Source organism: Sesamum indicum, linkage group LG15 (assembly GCF_000512975.1).
Source record: "Sesamum indicum cultivar Zhongzhi No. 13 linkage group LG15, S_indicum_v1.0, whole genome shotgun sequence".
Taxonomy (NCBI): domain Eukaryota; kingdom Viridiplantae; phylum Streptophyta; class Magnoliopsida; order Lamiales; family Pedaliaceae; genus Sesamum; species Sesamum indicum.
The window spans coordinates 3,105,967-3,124,507 of NC_026159.1; the positions used below are offsets into that span (position 1 = coordinate 3,105,967).

Here is an 18,541-nt window from a genome sequence, read left to right on the forward strand (position 1 = left end):
ATTCAAGCACAGTGAAATTGTTTCTAGGTTGACTTAAATTGACTGAGATTGAAGTGTGGGTGGCAGCAGTCAGCAGTCAGCAGTCAGCAGCAGAATCCTGATTTATTGTACGATGGATTTATCTCGGGGCACACAGACCACTGCCATAATTTCTGACTTTGTTCCTATCTGTGTATGTCTTGGTTTATGAGTCTTTGGATGGCTTTTATCCATAACCCCAACAGTAAATCATACGCAAATCGTACTGTTTTCTTGTGCAATTTTAACCAACTCTTCCTCTATTTTACCATGTCAATCAATTCTTGGGTTTATTTATTTATTTTTATAAATTGTCTCTCTTTTTCTAGACAAAAATAATCAAATATTGTAATTTAACTGTTAAAACATGTTATACTTATTGGATCTTACAAGACATTTAATGCTACCCAAACCACTGTCCTTAGTGCCCTCACAATAAGATGCATCCAATGTCTCACATAAATTTATATCCCAATCAGGAAAAATAAACGTCAAACACACTCTACCAGCAACAGTCTTGATGCCAATCAGACTTTCCGTTGTAGTCATTAATGACTTAGACAAAATTGGAATTTACAAATCTAGCTCTATCAAATTTAAGTTAATTACACGATTAATATAATTGTTTAAAGAGTGAACAATTATAGCATAAGTATAATAACATTTATTTACGGTCGTTTGTTTTATTCAAATCTAATTAATTTTCCTTTGCACTGGTAATCATATAATTATATAACATAATAAATACATTTGACTCGTCGTATTATTGATTCTATTTGAGATGAAATAAAATAGGAATAAATGTTGCAGAAATAGGGTCATTAATTAAAGTGATGATTTGGAGATTAAAGTGCATTAATTATGTGTATTTAAAGGGGGAAAGGGTTATATGCATCAGATATGGTCACGTGGTGGCTAATATAGTACTGTTGTACTGCCTGCCTACATGCAACTAATCCTGCCCTTTCATTATGAGGAGTTTAATCATATTCTAATGCATCGGGAATGTCTCTGAGTCTACTTTAAGCAACTTTTTCCTCAATTTTATTTAATTTTCATACTCCAAATGGGATCACAATTCTTGCTTTCCATTTCTCTTTCAGTCGGACAATTTTACCCTTTTACACTTTTTTCTTTCCATACATGATATCAAATTTTAGATTTAATATCCATCGGGTCAAGTGTTAGTATAGCCACTTTATAACACATTGGTTCACATTAAATAGTGAATTTTTCCTATTTGATAAAATTCGAATTCGTATATTAAGATCAAAATTCAGTTCATTAACTATTACATTATTGTGTTTTCTAGTTCAATGTTTTAGACCATCAATCATCGTGACTAAAATCACAAATATTATAGGTTTGAATGTGATAAAATCAGAGATAAACTCCATGAATCACACAAACTAAAACTGAAGAGAATAAGAATTCCCTCTCATTTATTCTGGAAAAAGATACAGCAGAGCTTAAATATGGATACAGAGGTCGGTTGAGGAAGAAATATCTGTTCAACTAACTACAACTGAATAACAGAATAGCGGCCACGTCAACAGCCACCTAAGCTACTAGTTACAGCTAATAAAAGTGTGAATTACAATGACAGAAACGTTAGCAAGGAAAACACGTCTTCAGGGGAGTTCTTGTTCGTCTGCAGAAACAGAGTCTGGAACTGGAGTTGCTTCTGTTGTTGTAATGGAGGATGAAGCTGACTTTAACAGAATGTCTTATCAAAACATTTGATGAGACTAAACGTACAACGTAATAATGTATATGTTAATTCTCACACAGTACTGACACAATTTTTTCTAACATATATATATGGGTAGAGAAGAAAAGAAAAAGTAGAATGGTGTAGAAATATAAATGGGGAAAAGTGTTTGTTTGGAGTGGTTTTGCATAATGGTGAGAGAACAGAAGCGGTGGGGATGATTGAATATTGATTATGGATGTGTTGTGTGATTGTTAGTAAGGCGACAGTATTTGTAGTATGGAGAATGCATGAAACAGTTGCTCTCTGCTGGCCACCCTGCATTTAGCATAACAAGAAGATACAATATCCGCTGAGAGATCTACGAGTATCCACACAACTTCCCCAATCCGCGTCGCAGTATGCTGTGATCGTGGAAGAAGCAGAAGCAGGGAGAAAGAGGCTCAAGTCTGGGCAGCCTGCTAGGTAACGTACAAGATGCATTGCAGCTTCCAAGTGGTCTTGGCACGGCTCGTGAAGGAATTGGCTCAGTTGTTGAGCCCCATAAGATATATCCGGACGAGTGAATCCCAAATAAAGAAGGCGACCGACTAATCTGCGAAAAGATTCAGGATCGAGCAATTTTGGAGAAGAGGAAGAGGAGAGTTTCAAACCAAGTGGAAGCGGAGTGGAAGCCAGTCTGCATTGATCAAGCCCTGTGTCAGCAATAAGGTCACGAATGTATTTGTGTTGAGTGACCCAGGTCCCAGCTGGGGAGCGAGCAATTTCTAGGCCAAGAAAGTACTTGGCGTATCCCAAATCTTTAATACTAAAAACATCATCCAAAAACTGCTTAACCTCAGTGATGAGTTCCTCGGATGGACCTGTAATCAACAAATCATCAACATAGACAAGTACAATAACAAGGGAATCACCAGAACCTTTAACGAACAAGCAATAGTCATTCAAGGATTGTATGAAACCAAATTGAACAAGCTTGGAAGTAAGCTCTTGATTCCACTGCCGCGACGCCTGCTTTAAACCATACAACGACCGTTTTAATTTACAAACTTTGCCTGAGGGAACATCATAGCCGGCTGGAGCTTCCATGAAGATGTCCTCGTCAAGGAACCCATGAAGAAACGCGTTATTAATATCGCATTGATGTATAGGCCATTTCAAACCAGTTGCTACTGTTAAAAACACCCTTACTGTAACAACCTTGGCAACGGGAGAAAACCGATCAAAGTAGTCGACTCCTTCGACTTGATTATACCCCTTCGCAACGAGCCTCGCTTTGTAGCGTTCAACACTCCCATCAGGGTTCAACTTAACTTTGTAAACCCATTTAGACCCAATCAATTTCTTACCAGGTGGTAAATCCATAAGCTCCCAAGTGTGATTATGTTCCAAGGCACGAAGTTCGTGTTGCATTGCTTGTCGCCACTCCTCATGTTCTTTGGCTTGACTGTAACAGCTTGGCTCTCGTATTGTGGACAGAGCAGCCTGAAATGCACAGTGAGAGGATGTGAAACTATAAGGAGGAAAATGAGAAGTATGACAAACGAAATCCCGAAGCCAAGAAGGTGGTTGTGTGATCCTCTGTGATCGCCTGAGATGAGTGTTGGAAGGAGGATTAGCTGACTGTTGTAAGGAAGTGGGAGACTCAAGCGACATGGAGGTAGAAGGAAGAGGATCACAGTTCTCAGGAAAATCTACTGCAGCTTCAGGTGAAAATTCAGGAAGGTTGACAAATGATGGAAGAGGCAAGGGAGTCTGCACTTCTTTTCCTGCAGCAGTCTTAAAAGGAAAAACTGATTCATGAAAAAGAACATCACGGGAAACAAAGGTTCTGTTATTATGTAAGTCATATACCTTGAACCCTTTTTGGTTAGGCATATAACCCAAAAAAATACACTCAAATGCACGGCTATCAAACTTAGTTTTTTCAGGATAAAAGTTTGAAGCAAAACAGAGGCAACCAAAGGTTTTAAGACTTTCATAGGTAGGTGGTGATTTGTATAGAACTTCAAATGGGGATTTCCAATTTAAGGTAGAAGTAGGAAGTTTATTTATAATGTGAGTGGCAGTCAAGATGGAATCGCCCCAAAATTGGTTAGGAAGATAGGATTGAAACATGAGTGCTCGAGCCACCTGTAGAAGGTGCCTATGTTTGCGTTCGACCACTCCGTTTTGTTGGGGTGTGTGGGTGCAGGACCTTTGATGACATACACCAGCATTTTGAAAGAAAAAGGCACAACTAGAATTCACAAATTCGGAACCGTTGTCTGTCCTAACAGTTTTGATTTTGCAGCCAAACTGAGTATGGATTTGAGCAAAAAAAACGGTCAAGGTATGAAGTGTTTGAGACTTGTGATTTAGTAAAAAAGTCCATGTAGCTCTAGAAAAATCATCTACGATTGTGAGGACATAACGAGCTCCTGAGAGTGTGGCCTGTCTGTAAGGCCCCCATATATCGATGTGTATGAGTTCAAAGCAAGAATCAGTGCTAGACTGACTACAACCAAAAGGAAGACGAGTTTGTTTAGCCAAAGGACAAACACTACAAACATGATTCTTGTCTGGTTCAGGAATATGTAAGGATTCAATATGTTTCATTACATCAGGGGACGTATGTCCCAACCTTTGGTGCCAAAGAGAGAAGTTATCAACATGTGAAGAAGAAAGTAAAGCATGTGCAGTATGTTTACTAGAACAATCAGAAGTAGGAAAGAATGATTTGCTTCCCAAATAGTAAAGTTGCCTATGCTGCTTCCCTAGGGCCAAAATTTGCTTAGATCTCAGGTCCTGCACCACACAAAAGGAACCATAAAATGAGAATGCGACATGATGCGAACTGCAGAGTTGTGATACAGAAAGCAAGTTGTGAGCAAAGTTAGGAACAAAAAGCGCGTTAGTTAGAGTAAGGCTGGGACAAAGTTGAATGGCACCACTCTTTGTGGCTAGAGTAATGCTATTATCGGGTAGGCGTATTTGTTTAGGAGTATTGAGGGTGGTAAGGGATTGAAATAACTTCACATTCCCACACATGTGGCAAGTAGCTCCTGTGTCCACAATCCAAGAGTTAGCACTGAAATCAGTCGAAATACGACGATCCATAGCCATACCTGCCATCTCCGTTACTTGGGCGAAATGTACATTAACAGGATCTTGAGGCACCTTGTTCTGGACCAAACGTAAAGCCTCTAACAATTCAGACATCAGTTGGTTATTGCTGCAGTCTGAATTTCCCAACTTATCATGTCCATTATCATCTGTGCTAATTACAGCATATGCTCTTCCCACATTACTCTGTTTTCTTCGTGAATCATGTAGTTCCTTGTACCATTCCGGAAACCCGTGAAGCCTGAAGCAATTTTCTTTGTTGTGTCCACTCTTATGACAATGTTCACAAAGAAGGCTGCGTTTGTCCATAGGTCCTTTGCGTCTCATGAATTGTCTAGGACCAGTATTAGGTGCAGCATACCTTTGTTCATAGGCTTTCATGGCAGAAGCCTCCCCTGCGTCCGAATACTCAGAATTAACCATCCGTTGTCTTTCTACCCTTAACACCATAGAATAAGCCTTATTGACTAGTGGAAGCGGCTCTAGCACTAGAATTTGGCTTCGTATATTATCGTAGGAATCATTTAAACCCATGAGGAATTGGACAAGCTGACTAGCATCATTCTGTTCTGCCTTAAGTCTGTTACATCCACAAACGCAAAATCCGCACGAACAAACAGCTGGTGGCATGAGACATAGTAACTCATCCCAAAGTTGTTTCAGTTTGGTGTAATAAGCTGTCACACTCATATTTCCTTGAGAAATTGAGCTAATCTCACGTTGAATTTTGTAAAGTAGAGTTCCATCACACTCGCCGTATCGAGCTTCGAGCTCCATCCAGAGGTCTCTTGATGTGCTCGCATACAGGTATGCGTTCACCAAATCTTTGGAGATGGTGCTTAAGATCCACGTTCGCACCACACAATCCGATCCGTAATCCTGTTTGTGTTGTGGAGTTCCAATTGCAGGTCTTATGTTTGAGCCGTCAATATAGGTCAGTTTATCCTTACTCTCAAGCGCCATTCGAACCGACCGACTCCAAGATAACCAATTGCTTCCATTGAATGGAGCAGAAATCATCACCATACCTTGAGTTTCCAGGTTTTGAACACGCAGCGTCATAGGGTCAATTCCAGTTCCTGATGCTGTAAGAGGAACTTCAGGCATATCGCTTGAAGAGCTCGCCATTCTCTTCACATATAGAAGTCAAGTGTGATAATCTGTTGATTGAGATTTGGTTATTCGTTTGTATACAGAGACCATCAATATGATGGCTCTGATACCATGATAAAATCAGAGATAAACTCCATGAATCACACAAACTAAAACTGAAGAGAATAAGAATTCCCTCTCATTTATTCTGGAAAAAGATACAGCAGAGCTTAAATATGGATACAGAGGTCGGTTGAGGAAGAAATATCTGTTCAACTAACTACAACTGAATAACAGAATAGCGGCCACGTCAACAGCCACCTAAGCTACTAGTTACAGCTAATAAAAGTGTGAATTACAATGACAGAAACGTTAGCAAGGAAAACACGTCTTCAGGGGAGTTCTTGTTCGTCTGCAGAAACAGAGTCTGGAACTGGAGTTGCTTCTGTTGTTGTAATGGAGGATGAAGCTGACTTTAACAGAATGTCTTATCAAAACATTTGATGAGACTAAACGTACAACGTAATAATGTATATGTTAATTCTCACACAGTACTGACACAATTTTTTCTAACATATATATATGGGTAGAGAAGAAAAGAAAAAGTAGAATGGTGTAGAAATATAAATGGGGAAAAGTGTTTGTTTGGAGTGGTTTTGCATAATGGTGAGAGAACAGAAGCGGTGGGGATGATTGAATATTGATTATGGATGTGTTGTGTGATTGTTAGTAAGGCGACAGTATTTGTAGTATGGAGAATGCATGAAACAGTTGCTCTCTGCTGGCCACCCTGCATTTAGCATAAGGCTGAGGGACAGTGGTGCAGTGCTGCTACCCTACCACTTAATACTATATCTGTATGTAATGTTTGATGATCGGCAGCTGTTACCCTCTTCTTACCTCAAAACCATAATTTCATTCTTCACACTTCACTTCAAATTTTTGTCTTAAATTTTTGTACCAATTGTATGGAATGTATGCTAGTCTTCAAGGGGCATATTGGTCATTTTGCATTTAAAAAAATAATGAAAAAGAAAAGTAAAAAGCTGGAATATGGAGAGTGGTAGAGGAGTGGATGGTTGCACGTTCAATCATGATGAAAGCAGGTTGTCACTCCAAAGTACCTAAACCACACACACAAAAGTACTACTGCACCTCTCTCTCCCTCTCTCCCAATAACGCTCTTGTTTGAGCTTAATATCATTAGCTGTTTCTACGGTTGACAGCATTGCTTTCGGTGAGTGGACTGACATTGAATTTCCCTAAAACCTCGTCTTTATCTGCCTTTCTTTACTCACTCAATCAGTTACCACTGCTGTGCTGCCTGCCTGCTTCTTTTGTTGTTTACTGCTGCTAAGTGCTACTGCTCCCCCCCCTCTCTCTCACACGCACACCCTCCAACATTTTCCCATATATACTATACTTATACTGTTTTTGCCTTTGTATAAACAGCATTTTCACTACTATACTCTACACCACTGCTGGCTGCTGCAACATATATAATTAAACAATATTGATCCGTATTATTATTATTATTATAGTGTTGTATGTAGAGTGAGTTTTCAGCCAACCCCTTTTATCATATTCTTCATCCACAAACTACAAAAGATACCTTGCTCTATGCTCTCCTACACATACCAACAAAAGTGCTTCTTTGCTCTCATTTCCACCTTTTTCCCGCTCTCTCTCTCTCTCTCAAAGTAAAACTTCTTTCTTCATCTCTCTCTCTTTATTCTTAGAGCTTAGACTCTACAGCTTGTGAGGTAGATGACTGGTTACTTTCTTCTGTTTCTGTTTTTTCTCCCTTTTTTGTTGATGGGAATTAAGCTAAATAAAGATGTGGGTGCAGATCCTGATGGTTTGTTCCCACTCAAGTAAGAACAGATGAATAAAGGAGTTGGCAGTAATATTAATTCCAAGAAAGCACCTTTGCATCCTCACAATGTGAGTTAAACCTTAATTTCAAGAATCTTTCTTGTCTCAATTCTTTCTTTATTTTGTGGGAATTTGTTCAGTGATGAACAATCTTGGCTGAGGTTGATCTTTTCTCGACCTTTGCTTTTCCACCAACGGAACCTTGAATTGGAATATTATGTTCTTTGGTTTTTCTCCATTGTCTTTCGTATGTTGGATTGTGGGCTGTCTGAAAAGTTGGAGTCCTTAATTGCCAAATCTATGTTGGGTTCTTTTTGCACATTCAAGAAATGAATAATATCTTTCCAACTTTTGCTTTTGCTGCTGTGTATCAATATAGTTTTAAGTATTTGGTCAATCTGAAATATTGGTAGGGGAAGAAGATGGAACTGAAGGGAGGCAAATCAGAAACTGCCGAGAAAACAATGGCCAATAAGTGCCGCCCAGCAAGAGAAAGAAAAATGGCCTTATTGCAAGATGTATGCTAATTTTTCTCATATAAATATCAGGCATTTTTCATTTTTGTACTGATTCTTCCAAATGGCAGGTTGATAATCTCAAGAAGAAGCTGAGACATGAAGAGAATGTCCACAGAGCTTTGCAGAGAGCTTTCAACAGACCCTTGGGGGCTCTACCTCGTCTTCCTCCTTATCTCCCTCAAAATGTAAGAATAGTCAGTGTATTTTCACTTTCTTGAAGATCTGTCTTATTCGTCTAATCTAGTAATCGCTATTTATGAACTATGGTTAGCATCTGCCAAAATGGGCTAATACTATATTGTCTTGGTTGATTAGATGTATTTGGGTTATGAACTTTAATCAACCTTTTGCATTTGTGAAATTTTAAGTATGTGTGCATTTTCATCATTGATTTGTTAAGTTGTTCTTTGTTTGGTGGAATGATAATGTAGACACTTGAGCTTCTAGCCGAAGTGGCTGTCTTGGAAGAAGAGGTAGTCCGGCTTGAAGAACAGGTTGTCAATTTCAGACAAGGTTTATACCAAGAAGCCGTTTACATATCCTCGCGAAATAGTCCACCACCGGATTTGACGCCCTCAAGAAACAAGTTGTCTACTGGAAGTTCCATACGGAAGCACTCAAGATCTTCATCTCAAAGTGAAGCTAATTTGGGATCGTTTGGAACACGCCCTTTGCTTTCTAGAATTGCTTCCACTAGAAAGTTCTTGTCCACGGATAGTCTGTCTGATGGTTTAAGGAATTTACCTGAGAGCCCATGCAATGGTAAACAACCTCAAAGTCAAAGTAAACAAGGTTTGGCACTAGAGAATGGATTAGGGGGAGACAATCAATCGAGTTCTAGTTCAGACAAGGATAAACTATCTCCACTAAAGAAATCCTTGTTACTAGGTACCCCCATGAAGAAGCATCAATTGAAGCCTGAATCAATGGTCAAGAGTGCGAATTCCCCAAAGATCCAGGTGGCTTTTTATCATCAATTTCATAGTAATCATTCATTTCACAAAGAATAAACCCAAATTTGATTAGAAAATAAAAAGTAAAATAAGATACTGAAGACTACGAATTGATTACTAAATGTAATGATACTCTGCTACAGTGTAGGACTGTAGAGCAAGCACAGGAGAGCTCTTCTGGCTCTTCTGATGATAGAGTTGCGGACGTTGGAAGTGAGGCGAACAGAATGTCTGAGGATATCTTGAAGTGCCTGATCAACATCTTTGTAAGATTAAGCTCATCAAAAGGGAAGACGACGGACTTCGAGTCTTTTTCTTCTTTATCAGCGAAAGCATTAAGTGAAAATAATGTCGAATCCAACTTTCGAGGCCCTTATTGCAATTTTTCCGAGTTGAAGAAGAGAGACGTTGGCACTTACAAACATCTTTATGCAATTGAAGCTCGCTCAATTGATCTCAACCGGAAAACAAATGCGTCATTTCTGATCCGAAGGCTTAAGTAAGTTCCGTCATTTTATCTACATCTAAATTTCTTGCAGTTGACAGGATAAAAGCGTACTATCATCATTGTCGATGTCTGTTTATGTAAATTCAGGATTCTTCTAGACAAGCTAGCAACTGTGGAGTTAGATGGTCTCAACCATCAGCAGAAGCTTGCATTCTGGATAAACATCTATAATTCCTGCATTATGAATGTAAGCAGCCTCGGCAACACCAAGAAGCAGCTTGTGTTTTTTAACTATTTCAGAGCAACTTTCTGTCACCCTGCACAGATTTTCTGATGATTTCGCACTATTTTTTTCCAAAAATTATGACATACAGTAATGTTCCCTTGTCATCAATGTTTCAGGCATTTTTGGAGCATGGAGTACCTGACAGTCCCAACATGATTGTGCTACAAATGCAAAAGGCATGAATTTCCATCACTCTGATGTATACCAATTTAACCTTTGTAGTAGTCCACTTAATCCAATTCTGGAAATTCCAGTTATCAAGTAGAAATTTGATGTATTTGTTAACAAGCGCTTTCAACCTGTTCTGGCTTGAAGACAGTCTAAAGAAATAAGTGATGTTCAGCAGAAGCCCACTTGTGGATGCTTGGATATTCCCATGAAAAAGATTTCTTTGGATTCTCTTAACCTGCTATAATATCACATTGCATTAAAAAATTCTCAATCCGACTAACTTATAAAGTACCGAACAAAACTTACATAAAAGTTCATCGATGGTTGCTGCAGGCAACAATAAAGGTTGGGGGACATGTGCTGAACGCACTAATGATCGAGCAACTGATCTTGAGACTTCCATATCACTTAAAATATGTAAGTTGCCTACGATTTATCAAAGGTGGAAGCCGTTAAATTTTGTTGTTCAAGATTATTTGTTTCTGAGAAATCTGACAGCTAAATCTCTTGGTGATATCATTCATAGACTTGCGCCAAATCAGCCAAGAACGATGACAGGAAGATTTGCAGAACGGTTGGTTTGGAGTGGTCAGAACCACTGGTCACATTTGCACTGTCCTGCGGAAGCTAGTCGTCGCCTGCTGTAAGTTCATCACACTCCATATGAGAAAAGATTCTTAAAACCATTGTTCTATTCTTACAATAGCATAAAAAAAAGCCCACATCGTCATAAAAGTTATTTTCAGGATTTCGATGACTTGTTCTTTGCTCCTAAATATACATACATCAGTTTGACTTCTTAACATCCCACATCATAATCCTGCAAAATATGATGTGTGATGTATAATTATCCGAATTTCAGGTGCGAGTATACACTGCATCACAAGTTGAGACGGAGCTGGAAACAGCCAAAAGGGACTATTTACAAGCAGCAGTAGGCATCTCATCAACAAACAAGATAGTAATCCCGAAACTACTAGATTGGTATCTCCTCGACTTTGCAAAGGACTTGGATGCATTGCTCGACTGGATTTGCCTGCAGCTACCAGACGAACTCAGGAACGAAGCACTCAAATGCCTCGAGAGAAAAGGAAGGGAGCCCCTCTCAAAATTAGTACAAATCATGCCATACAATTTTAGTTTTAGATATCTTATACACCGATAAATGTTGCATGACCTCTTCTCTCTCTCAAGCTCTCAGAGAATGCAAGATTGTACACTAACACAGCAGATATAATACAACTAGATATAGCATTTTAGCAATAATCTTGAGCTTTGTTTGGGACAATAATGGGGATTAAGAGTCATCTCCAGTAGGTTACACGTTAACGGTGAGTACATTGTTGTTATCATTCGTGTATGGTGTATTTTTTCGTTCAATTGAATTATTTTCTTGTGTTGTGTAAGATATAACAGTATTGCTTTTGAGTATTTTTAATGAATGTGCATATATTACATTTGCCTATCAGCCTATGTTCAAGATTTTTTATTTTCTTTTAAATGTAAAAGAAATGTCATATAATATAGGCTGAATATTTCTTAATGATATATTATGATAAACCGTTTTTTGTTCAACTATAAATATTAAAGATCATGATTTCATGCTATTACCTAATATAGATGCCACAATATATTAGTGTTCACATTGGAGATGTTCATATTTTTTAAATTTGTTTGATTAATTGTAAATTTAAAGGATTTTGAATCCTTCAAATCTGATTTTTAACAATAATTTATGGAATATTGATAATTTTTTTTTCGTCGAATCTTTTGAAATTCTTCCTTTAAATCATTTGCTCAAATTCAAATCTTTTAATTCCGGTGTAACTTCATAATGGTATCTTATTAAGATATCACTTATTTGTTACTAGCGGTATTATACATAATTAATATTTTTATTGATAAACTGGTTATGGATTATGGGGTAGTGACTTCAAAACAAAAAAATGCCGAAGGTTTAGAAAAGTTGAGGGGCATTTTAGTAAATTCATTAAAATATTGGAATTACCATTATAACCAATTTTTACTGAAAGGAATGGCTGGATTAAAGGTAAAGTTATATATTTAAAAATTGTTATGACAACAAAATTTTGTTTTATAATAGTATAGATATCGAAAAATTATTAATGTTGGTTTAATATCCAAATATCTTTGTATGAAATTGGGGAAATCTAAGCTTAACCATAAGAACATGACCAACTCAAATACGTAGATAATAGTTTTGGAATTTTATTTTCGTGAATTTCATGAATTCATAACTAATTTCACTGTATTTAGAAAAAAAATCAATTTATTTTATTTTAGGATTCTTTATCATATTTAGGAGATAAATACGTAATTTATTTTAAATTTTAAATTATAATTTTATTTTAAGTATACTTTTATTGTTTTCGGGTTTTCAAAGGACTGAGAAACGACGGGAACACACAGCAACCCGACCCAAGCCAATTTACTATATATTCGACCCGAGAATCAGCGATTTCGGAGGTTTAAACCCTTACTGCAAGACCAACTCTTCCGTTTTCTAGGGTTTTGGTGGTGATAAGGAAAGATGTTGAAAAGAAACGTCAGGTTGAGAAGAGAGTATCTATACAGGAAAAGCTTGGAGGGCAAAGAGCGTTTGCTATACGAGAAAAAGCGCAAAATTCGCGAAGCCTTAGAAGGTGATTTCTATTATCTTCTGTTGCAAATCCTAATTCAAGAATTTTTTCTTTTCGTGCAATCGAATGTTTTTATTGTAATGCTACTAATTTGTGGTTGTTCTGGGTAGAGGGAAAGCCAATTCCTACTGAGCTCAGGAACGAAGAGGCGGCTCTACGCCAAGAAATTGACCTCGAAGATGAACACACTGCTGGTACTATATTTGCGCTGTCGCGTCCTACTTTGTTATTATTTACGGTTGTTTCGATGATTTTGTTTGCTTTTCCTATTATGAGAATGTGGCAGATGAAAAGGGTATCAAAGTCGAGATTTTGGTGTTGCGCTGTAATGAAATAGCTGTCACAAAAGCAATGAATAGAGTATCTGAGGCTTTTTTCGTTGATTTATTGGTCAAAGGAGTAATTGATAAGTGTTGGGTTCATTTACTGATGTTGTTTTATGTGTTTAAATATCAAGCTAACATATTTTTTTCTCTTGAGTGTAGTCCCCCATTCAACCATTGATGATGAATATGCAAATGCTGCCGATAGAGACCCTAAGATTTTGCTTACAACGTCACGCAATCCTAGTGCTCCCCTTACACAGTTTGTGAAGGTTGTAAAGTCTGATTTTGGATTTGTGCTAAAAAGAAAAAAAATCTCTTTTTTTTTCATGTTTCTTTGTGGATTATATTGCATTCAACAATGTTATGTTTGTTTTTCTAGGAATTGAAGTTTGTATTTCCAAATGCCCAACGAATGAATCGTGGTGGTCAGGTTGGTCCATTGCTGCATACTTTTCTGTTCTTGATTGTTTTAATCCATTTGTCATTTGTGCTGTATTGAATTGGACCTCTTCAAGATGGTAGAGATGATTAATATGGTCATCCTTTGATGCTAGGCTCCGGCACTGCTCTCAGTTATCTAGTTGTGAATTGTGATTATTATCATGATAAGCTAAAGTGTCTTGATGCTTCTTGCAGCGAGAAGGCTGCACTTGGAATACAAAGGAAAAAAACAAGAAAAGAAAGAGATATTAATTATTAAAGAAATGGAGAACTTAAATCCATTCAATCCTTCAAATAAAAGCACTTTACACTCTTGTATTGAACTTGCCATGTTTAGAATTCAATTTTAACACACTTTAGGTATATTGTGTCTTAATTGCAGAAGCTCATACTCACATGAAGGTAGTGAAAAGATGACCAGTCTAATAAATTAAATTAAGAAACCATCACCTCAATGTATTACTCATTCTGAATGTTATGAGCAGCAATTCTTGAGCTGTCTTGCAGCCTAGGAGTTTTGTACGTTGCTGGAATGGCTGTTTGTGCATCGGTTGCATATAGTCTTTTGTTGGAATTTGGATGAAAGATAAACCTTTCTTATTAGTTGCGTGCAAATGTTAAATGTGATGTGCTAATTGTGTGCAGGTTATTTCGGAAATAATTGAAACCTGTCGGGCACATGATTTTACAGATGTTATTCTAGTTCATGAACATCGCGGCATACCAGATGGTATAATCATAAGCCATTTACCTTTTGGTCCCACTGCATACTTTGGATTGCTCAATGTGGTGAGTAAATTTACTTTCTGGCATGCTATGCTTCATACTGTTTGTGTTCCATGTAATATTCTCATTTAACATTTGCATGTAGGTCACAAGACATGATATCAAGGATAAAAAAGCCATTGGAACGATGCCTGAGGCTTACCCACATTTGATTCTTGACAACTTCTCTACTAAGGTTATAATTCATTCTTATTCTAATTCAAACATCTGTTCGTCTCAAATTAAGATTTTTGTCTGCTGGAAGTTGAGAAGTTAGTGGATTTTTTCCCCTCTTTCTCTGATTGAATATTTTGTTTGGGCTATTTAGATTTCTAAACTGTAATTTCTAAAGAGAGGTAAAATTTCCAATTATCTGATGACTAAATGATAAGATGGAATACTTTGAGTTCATTAAATTTTCTATTAGTGTTAAAATTTCATGGTTCTTGTATGCTGCAATGCCTCTTTGGAGATAAACGGTTTCTTGGCCCATTCTCCTCTCCCCTCCCAACAGAAAGGAAAAAACACAATCATGACATCTGAAAGATTATTGAATAAAAGAAACAACCTCCTCATCTGCAGATGTTATTTTTTAATGAAGAAATCAACCACTTTCCTTTCTTACTATTTATTGAAGTAAAGATTTGCTCTTTTCTCCTTGTTTTTTTGGGTTGTATAACTGGGGCCGAGTGGGGTTGGAATTTGTTTCCTTTGCTATAGATTGGTTCCAATTATCATGGATTTGCTAATTTTGGCAGCTTGGGCAAAGGACCGCCAATATTTTGAAGTATCTTTTCCCAGTTCCAAAGCCAGACACAAAGCGGATTATCACTTTTGCAAATCAGTCTGATTATATTTCATTCAGGTTGGTATCTTTTTGTCTTGCTGAAAAATGTACAATGTTATAATTGAGATTATAGCTTTATTTGTATAATATATGTGAAGGGAGGAATGATGCTAATACGAGCATCATTTTCTCATCTTCTTCTCCTTCAATGCTCTCCATCTCTTTACTCCAGCATTGTACTATTAATTCTCAATTTTATGATGCCGTCTTTTTGTTTTGCAGGCATCATGTCTATGAGAAACGTGGTGGCCCCAAATCAATTGAACTGAAGGAGATTGGTCCTCGCTTTGAATTGCGTCTTTACCAGGTACATAAAGTTTAGTTGAGATATTTGACTGATATATTTTCTCATTGCTATCTGGTCTTTTCTAATTGTAGAAGTAGAGTATTTATTATGCCACAGATGATGGCTGCTTTTCTGCTTTTCATCACTTCAGATGCTAATTCTTTGATGTTGCAGATCAAACTAGGGACTATGGATCAAGATGAAGCTCAGACTGAATGGGTTATCAGGCCTTATATGAACACGGCAAAAAAACGTAAGTTCCTGGGAGAATGATGGAGCAAGAATGTGCTTTGTGCTTTCCTTTAGTTTGTACTAAAGGGATCTTGGATTACTTTGTAGTATAATCTTTAGAGCACATCCATTGTACCATCTAAAAATCAATCACAGAATGTGTACAACGGGCAAATTTTGATAGCCAATAGTCTGATAATCCACTCCCAATCTGGGAAAGGGTGGATTCGTATTACACCTATCAGTTTCATATTCTTTTTGACTGTCCGACAGATTTGACTGGAGACACTAGTCATCCTTTACCATTCTTGACAATACCACAAGCTTTTTTTATAAGAAATGAATTGAATGTAAGAACTACATACGAACAGCATATATGCATGTTGATGAATAATGACTCGCTATTCTTTTAGTTCTTAAATGGGGTAGTAGTTATCCAAAAAAATTTCAGATTAATAGTAGTAAAGGATTCCTAGCAGACAGATTGTGGGTAGCCATTATATCAGGACAGATCTCCACACACTTTCGGGCAAATACAAAACCGAGCAGAATTGTTCAATCTACTTAATTACACTAACTGTAGCATGAGATACCAAACAAATTGTTCTACACCGGAGAATAAGAATAATACAACTATAGGCAAATCGAGGAAAATGGAGTAACCACAAGAATAGAAATGGGGGTCAACTCGACGTGTAAACAGAGGTCAATCGTAACCCCCCGGAGAAAAATCAGAAGAGGAAAGAGTAACTTCTGAATCCTCCTAAAAGAAATTTCTCTCTAGTATGCAGAGCTTATGATTCCTGGAGTATAAAGTCGCAGCCCTAATAACAAGTTGGCCTCAGCCAAATGGTGAAGGAACAGGTCCAGCAATGGCATCTGATCTCTTAATGCTTCCCATGCCACATATAATACAGCCAGGTGTTGACAAAGCAGAGAATTTGGCACCACATAGATCACAGACATCATACCCAATGGTGGAAAGACGGCTAAGTGTGGCAGCACAGAATTGGGAGGGATCTTCTAATGGATCAATGGACTTGTTGGACAGGCCCCTCTGAACACACATGTCGATCAGGCTTCTCAACTCATCTTGCTTTCCAGCCGGAGCCTTGGATAGGAGTAACTCAAGCATCTGTTTAGCATACGCAAAATTCTGGACATCCATGTTTCTTTTGATGGCAGTTCGTATGCAATTTATCCTGTGCTTTGCAAGAAGTGGCAATGAACCTAAATGACGCGATAACCTAGCCATTTCATCTTTTGCGCTTATTGCACTGGGCCCTTGGACTTTTTGCAGCCGATTTATTTCCTGCAGTGACATGAAAATAGTATAAATTTAAATGCTAGACAGAAAAATAAACAGTGTGCACTTAAAGAAACTAGAGAACAAAAAATATCACCCAAGGCAATATTCGTATTGTACTTAGCATTCAAAGATATTCCTATATTCCCAGTACCATCTAAAGGTACAATAAGTAGCAAGGACCCATTGTTTGGCAGGGATGTCACATCTACATGATGAATTATTAAGTTTTATGGAAAGGAAATCAATTACTCAAAAATAGGAATCTTCGAATTAAAATCAAAGAAAGAACACTCATTTTCACATACATATATTATTAGTTTAACTGGGAATTCAGGAATTAAAGATCCAGAAGAACATAAGTTTCTGGCCCAAGTGCACATATTTTGTTATTGTGTGAGGTCAGTGGGTTTGCATACACTAGAACTGCACATAGATTCCTCATCCAAATAAAATCTGCTAACATGTACATTAAATTTAAGCAAGTTTTGCCTACTATCCACAGGCTGACAGAACATTCACAACACCTAACAGCCAACAGAAAACAAATACCTGAAGAAGGGTAACCGCAATCTTGTATTGTGCACAAATAGTAGCTTGGGCCTTGATGTCAGCTCCACGAGATTGATCCTTAGCCAAAGCTAAGAAAGCCTCATCAAAACAAGATAATGCATCTGACAGTTGATTCTGCTCCAGGTGAGCAAGTCCAGTCTTAAAACAGACTGCGGCAGCAGCACCGCGGGGAACCTAGAAGAAAAGACTTGAGTGAGTTTTGACTCAAGGAAGCCTATCTACAGAATATACTTGTAATTAATTTCCAGAATGAATTAGCTTTAAAAGTAAGAACACCTTAGTTCTAATTCCAGTTTCTGAAATAGTAAAGTAAAGCTTTTGCAGAACATATGAAGCCATACTCAGTATGAGAAAAAAAATAGAATAATGTTAGTGTAAGCATTACTGCCTAGACAAGCCATGCAGGCAATGAGAAAAGAAATAACTACCTGCCCAGGACGCACAGCTTTCGGGGGAGAATCTGGGCGAGCAGGAGGTTTTCCGGATGCTCCTGACCCTGGAGCTTCAAGTGAACTGAGATCAAGCGGTTGACTAGAGACTGGAACTGGTGCCATCTGGGGCTGTGGTTGTGATGGAGCGGCAGGTTGAGGCAGCGATTGTGGAGGAATACCGCCATCCGGAAGCCCAATGGACTCATACGGAAGAGGTTGTTGAGTAGCTTGAGGGGGTATCCCACCATCAGGTAGACCAATATCAACTGCAGGTGCACTACCCTGGTTAGCTGGGATGTTATTTCCAATGCCTGGAGAATTTTTATCCAATCTTGAGAGAACTGTCCCAGCAGGAGGCAGAGCTGCCGCAACCTGAAGGGATGATATTGTGTTCTGGAAAAAGTCCTCTGGTATTGGCCTAGCAGTAACCCCACCACCGGGTCCGATTGAAACAGCAGGCTGTGACACAGTTGGTGGTTGAACCAATGCACTTGTTCC

The 18,541-nt window shown here is 38.0% G+C and overlaps 3 protein-coding genes across 3 annotated transcripts in view; 2 read left to right on the forward strand and 1 right to left on the reverse strand.

Moving 5' to 3' along the window:
- Positions 7,254-11,619, forward strand: LOC105177661. The gene is made up of 11 exons (XM_020698938.1): positions 7,254-7,689; positions 7,776-7,870; positions 8,215-8,319; positions 8,388-8,504; positions 8,751-9,278; positions 9,416-9,771; positions 9,868-9,967; positions 10,123-10,182; positions 10,511-10,594; positions 10,704-10,820; positions 11,040-11,619. The coding sequence occupies exons 2-10, from the start codon at positions 7,811-7,813 to the stop codon at positions 10,806-10,808; spliced, it is 1,515 nt and encodes a 504-aa protein (XP_020554597.1). The 5' UTR covers positions 7,254-7,689; positions 7,776-7,810; the 3' UTR covers positions 10,809-10,820; positions 11,040-11,619.
- On the forward strand, positions 12,660-15,985 carry LOC105177662 (U3 small nucleolar ribonucleoprotein protein IMP4). The gene is made up of 9 exons (XM_011100884.2): positions 12,660-12,840; positions 12,948-13,031; positions 13,323-13,432; positions 13,543-13,593; positions 14,250-14,393; positions 14,476-14,565; positions 15,128-15,234; positions 15,439-15,523; positions 15,677-15,985. Exons 1-9 carry the CDS (start codon positions 12,729-12,731, stop codon positions 15,773-15,775), a joined length of 882 nt encoding a protein of 293 aa, XP_011099186.1. The 5' UTR covers positions 12,660-12,728; the 3' UTR covers positions 15,776-15,985.
- LOC105177663 overlaps positions 16,166-18,541 on the reverse strand; it is a 16,332-nt gene continuing 13,956 nt past the window's right edge. Inside the window, exons 23-25 of the mRNA XM_020699158.1 lie at positions 18,041-18,540; positions 17,592-17,786; positions 16,166-17,045 (exon numbers count right to left, since the gene is read on the reverse strand). Coding sequence (XP_020554817.1) covers positions 16,575-17,045; positions 17,592-17,786; positions 18,041-18,540 — 1,166 coding nt within the window. The 3' untranslated portion in view covers positions 16,166-16,574. The remainder of the gene's footprint in view (positions 17,046-17,591; positions 17,787-18,040; position 18,541) is intronic.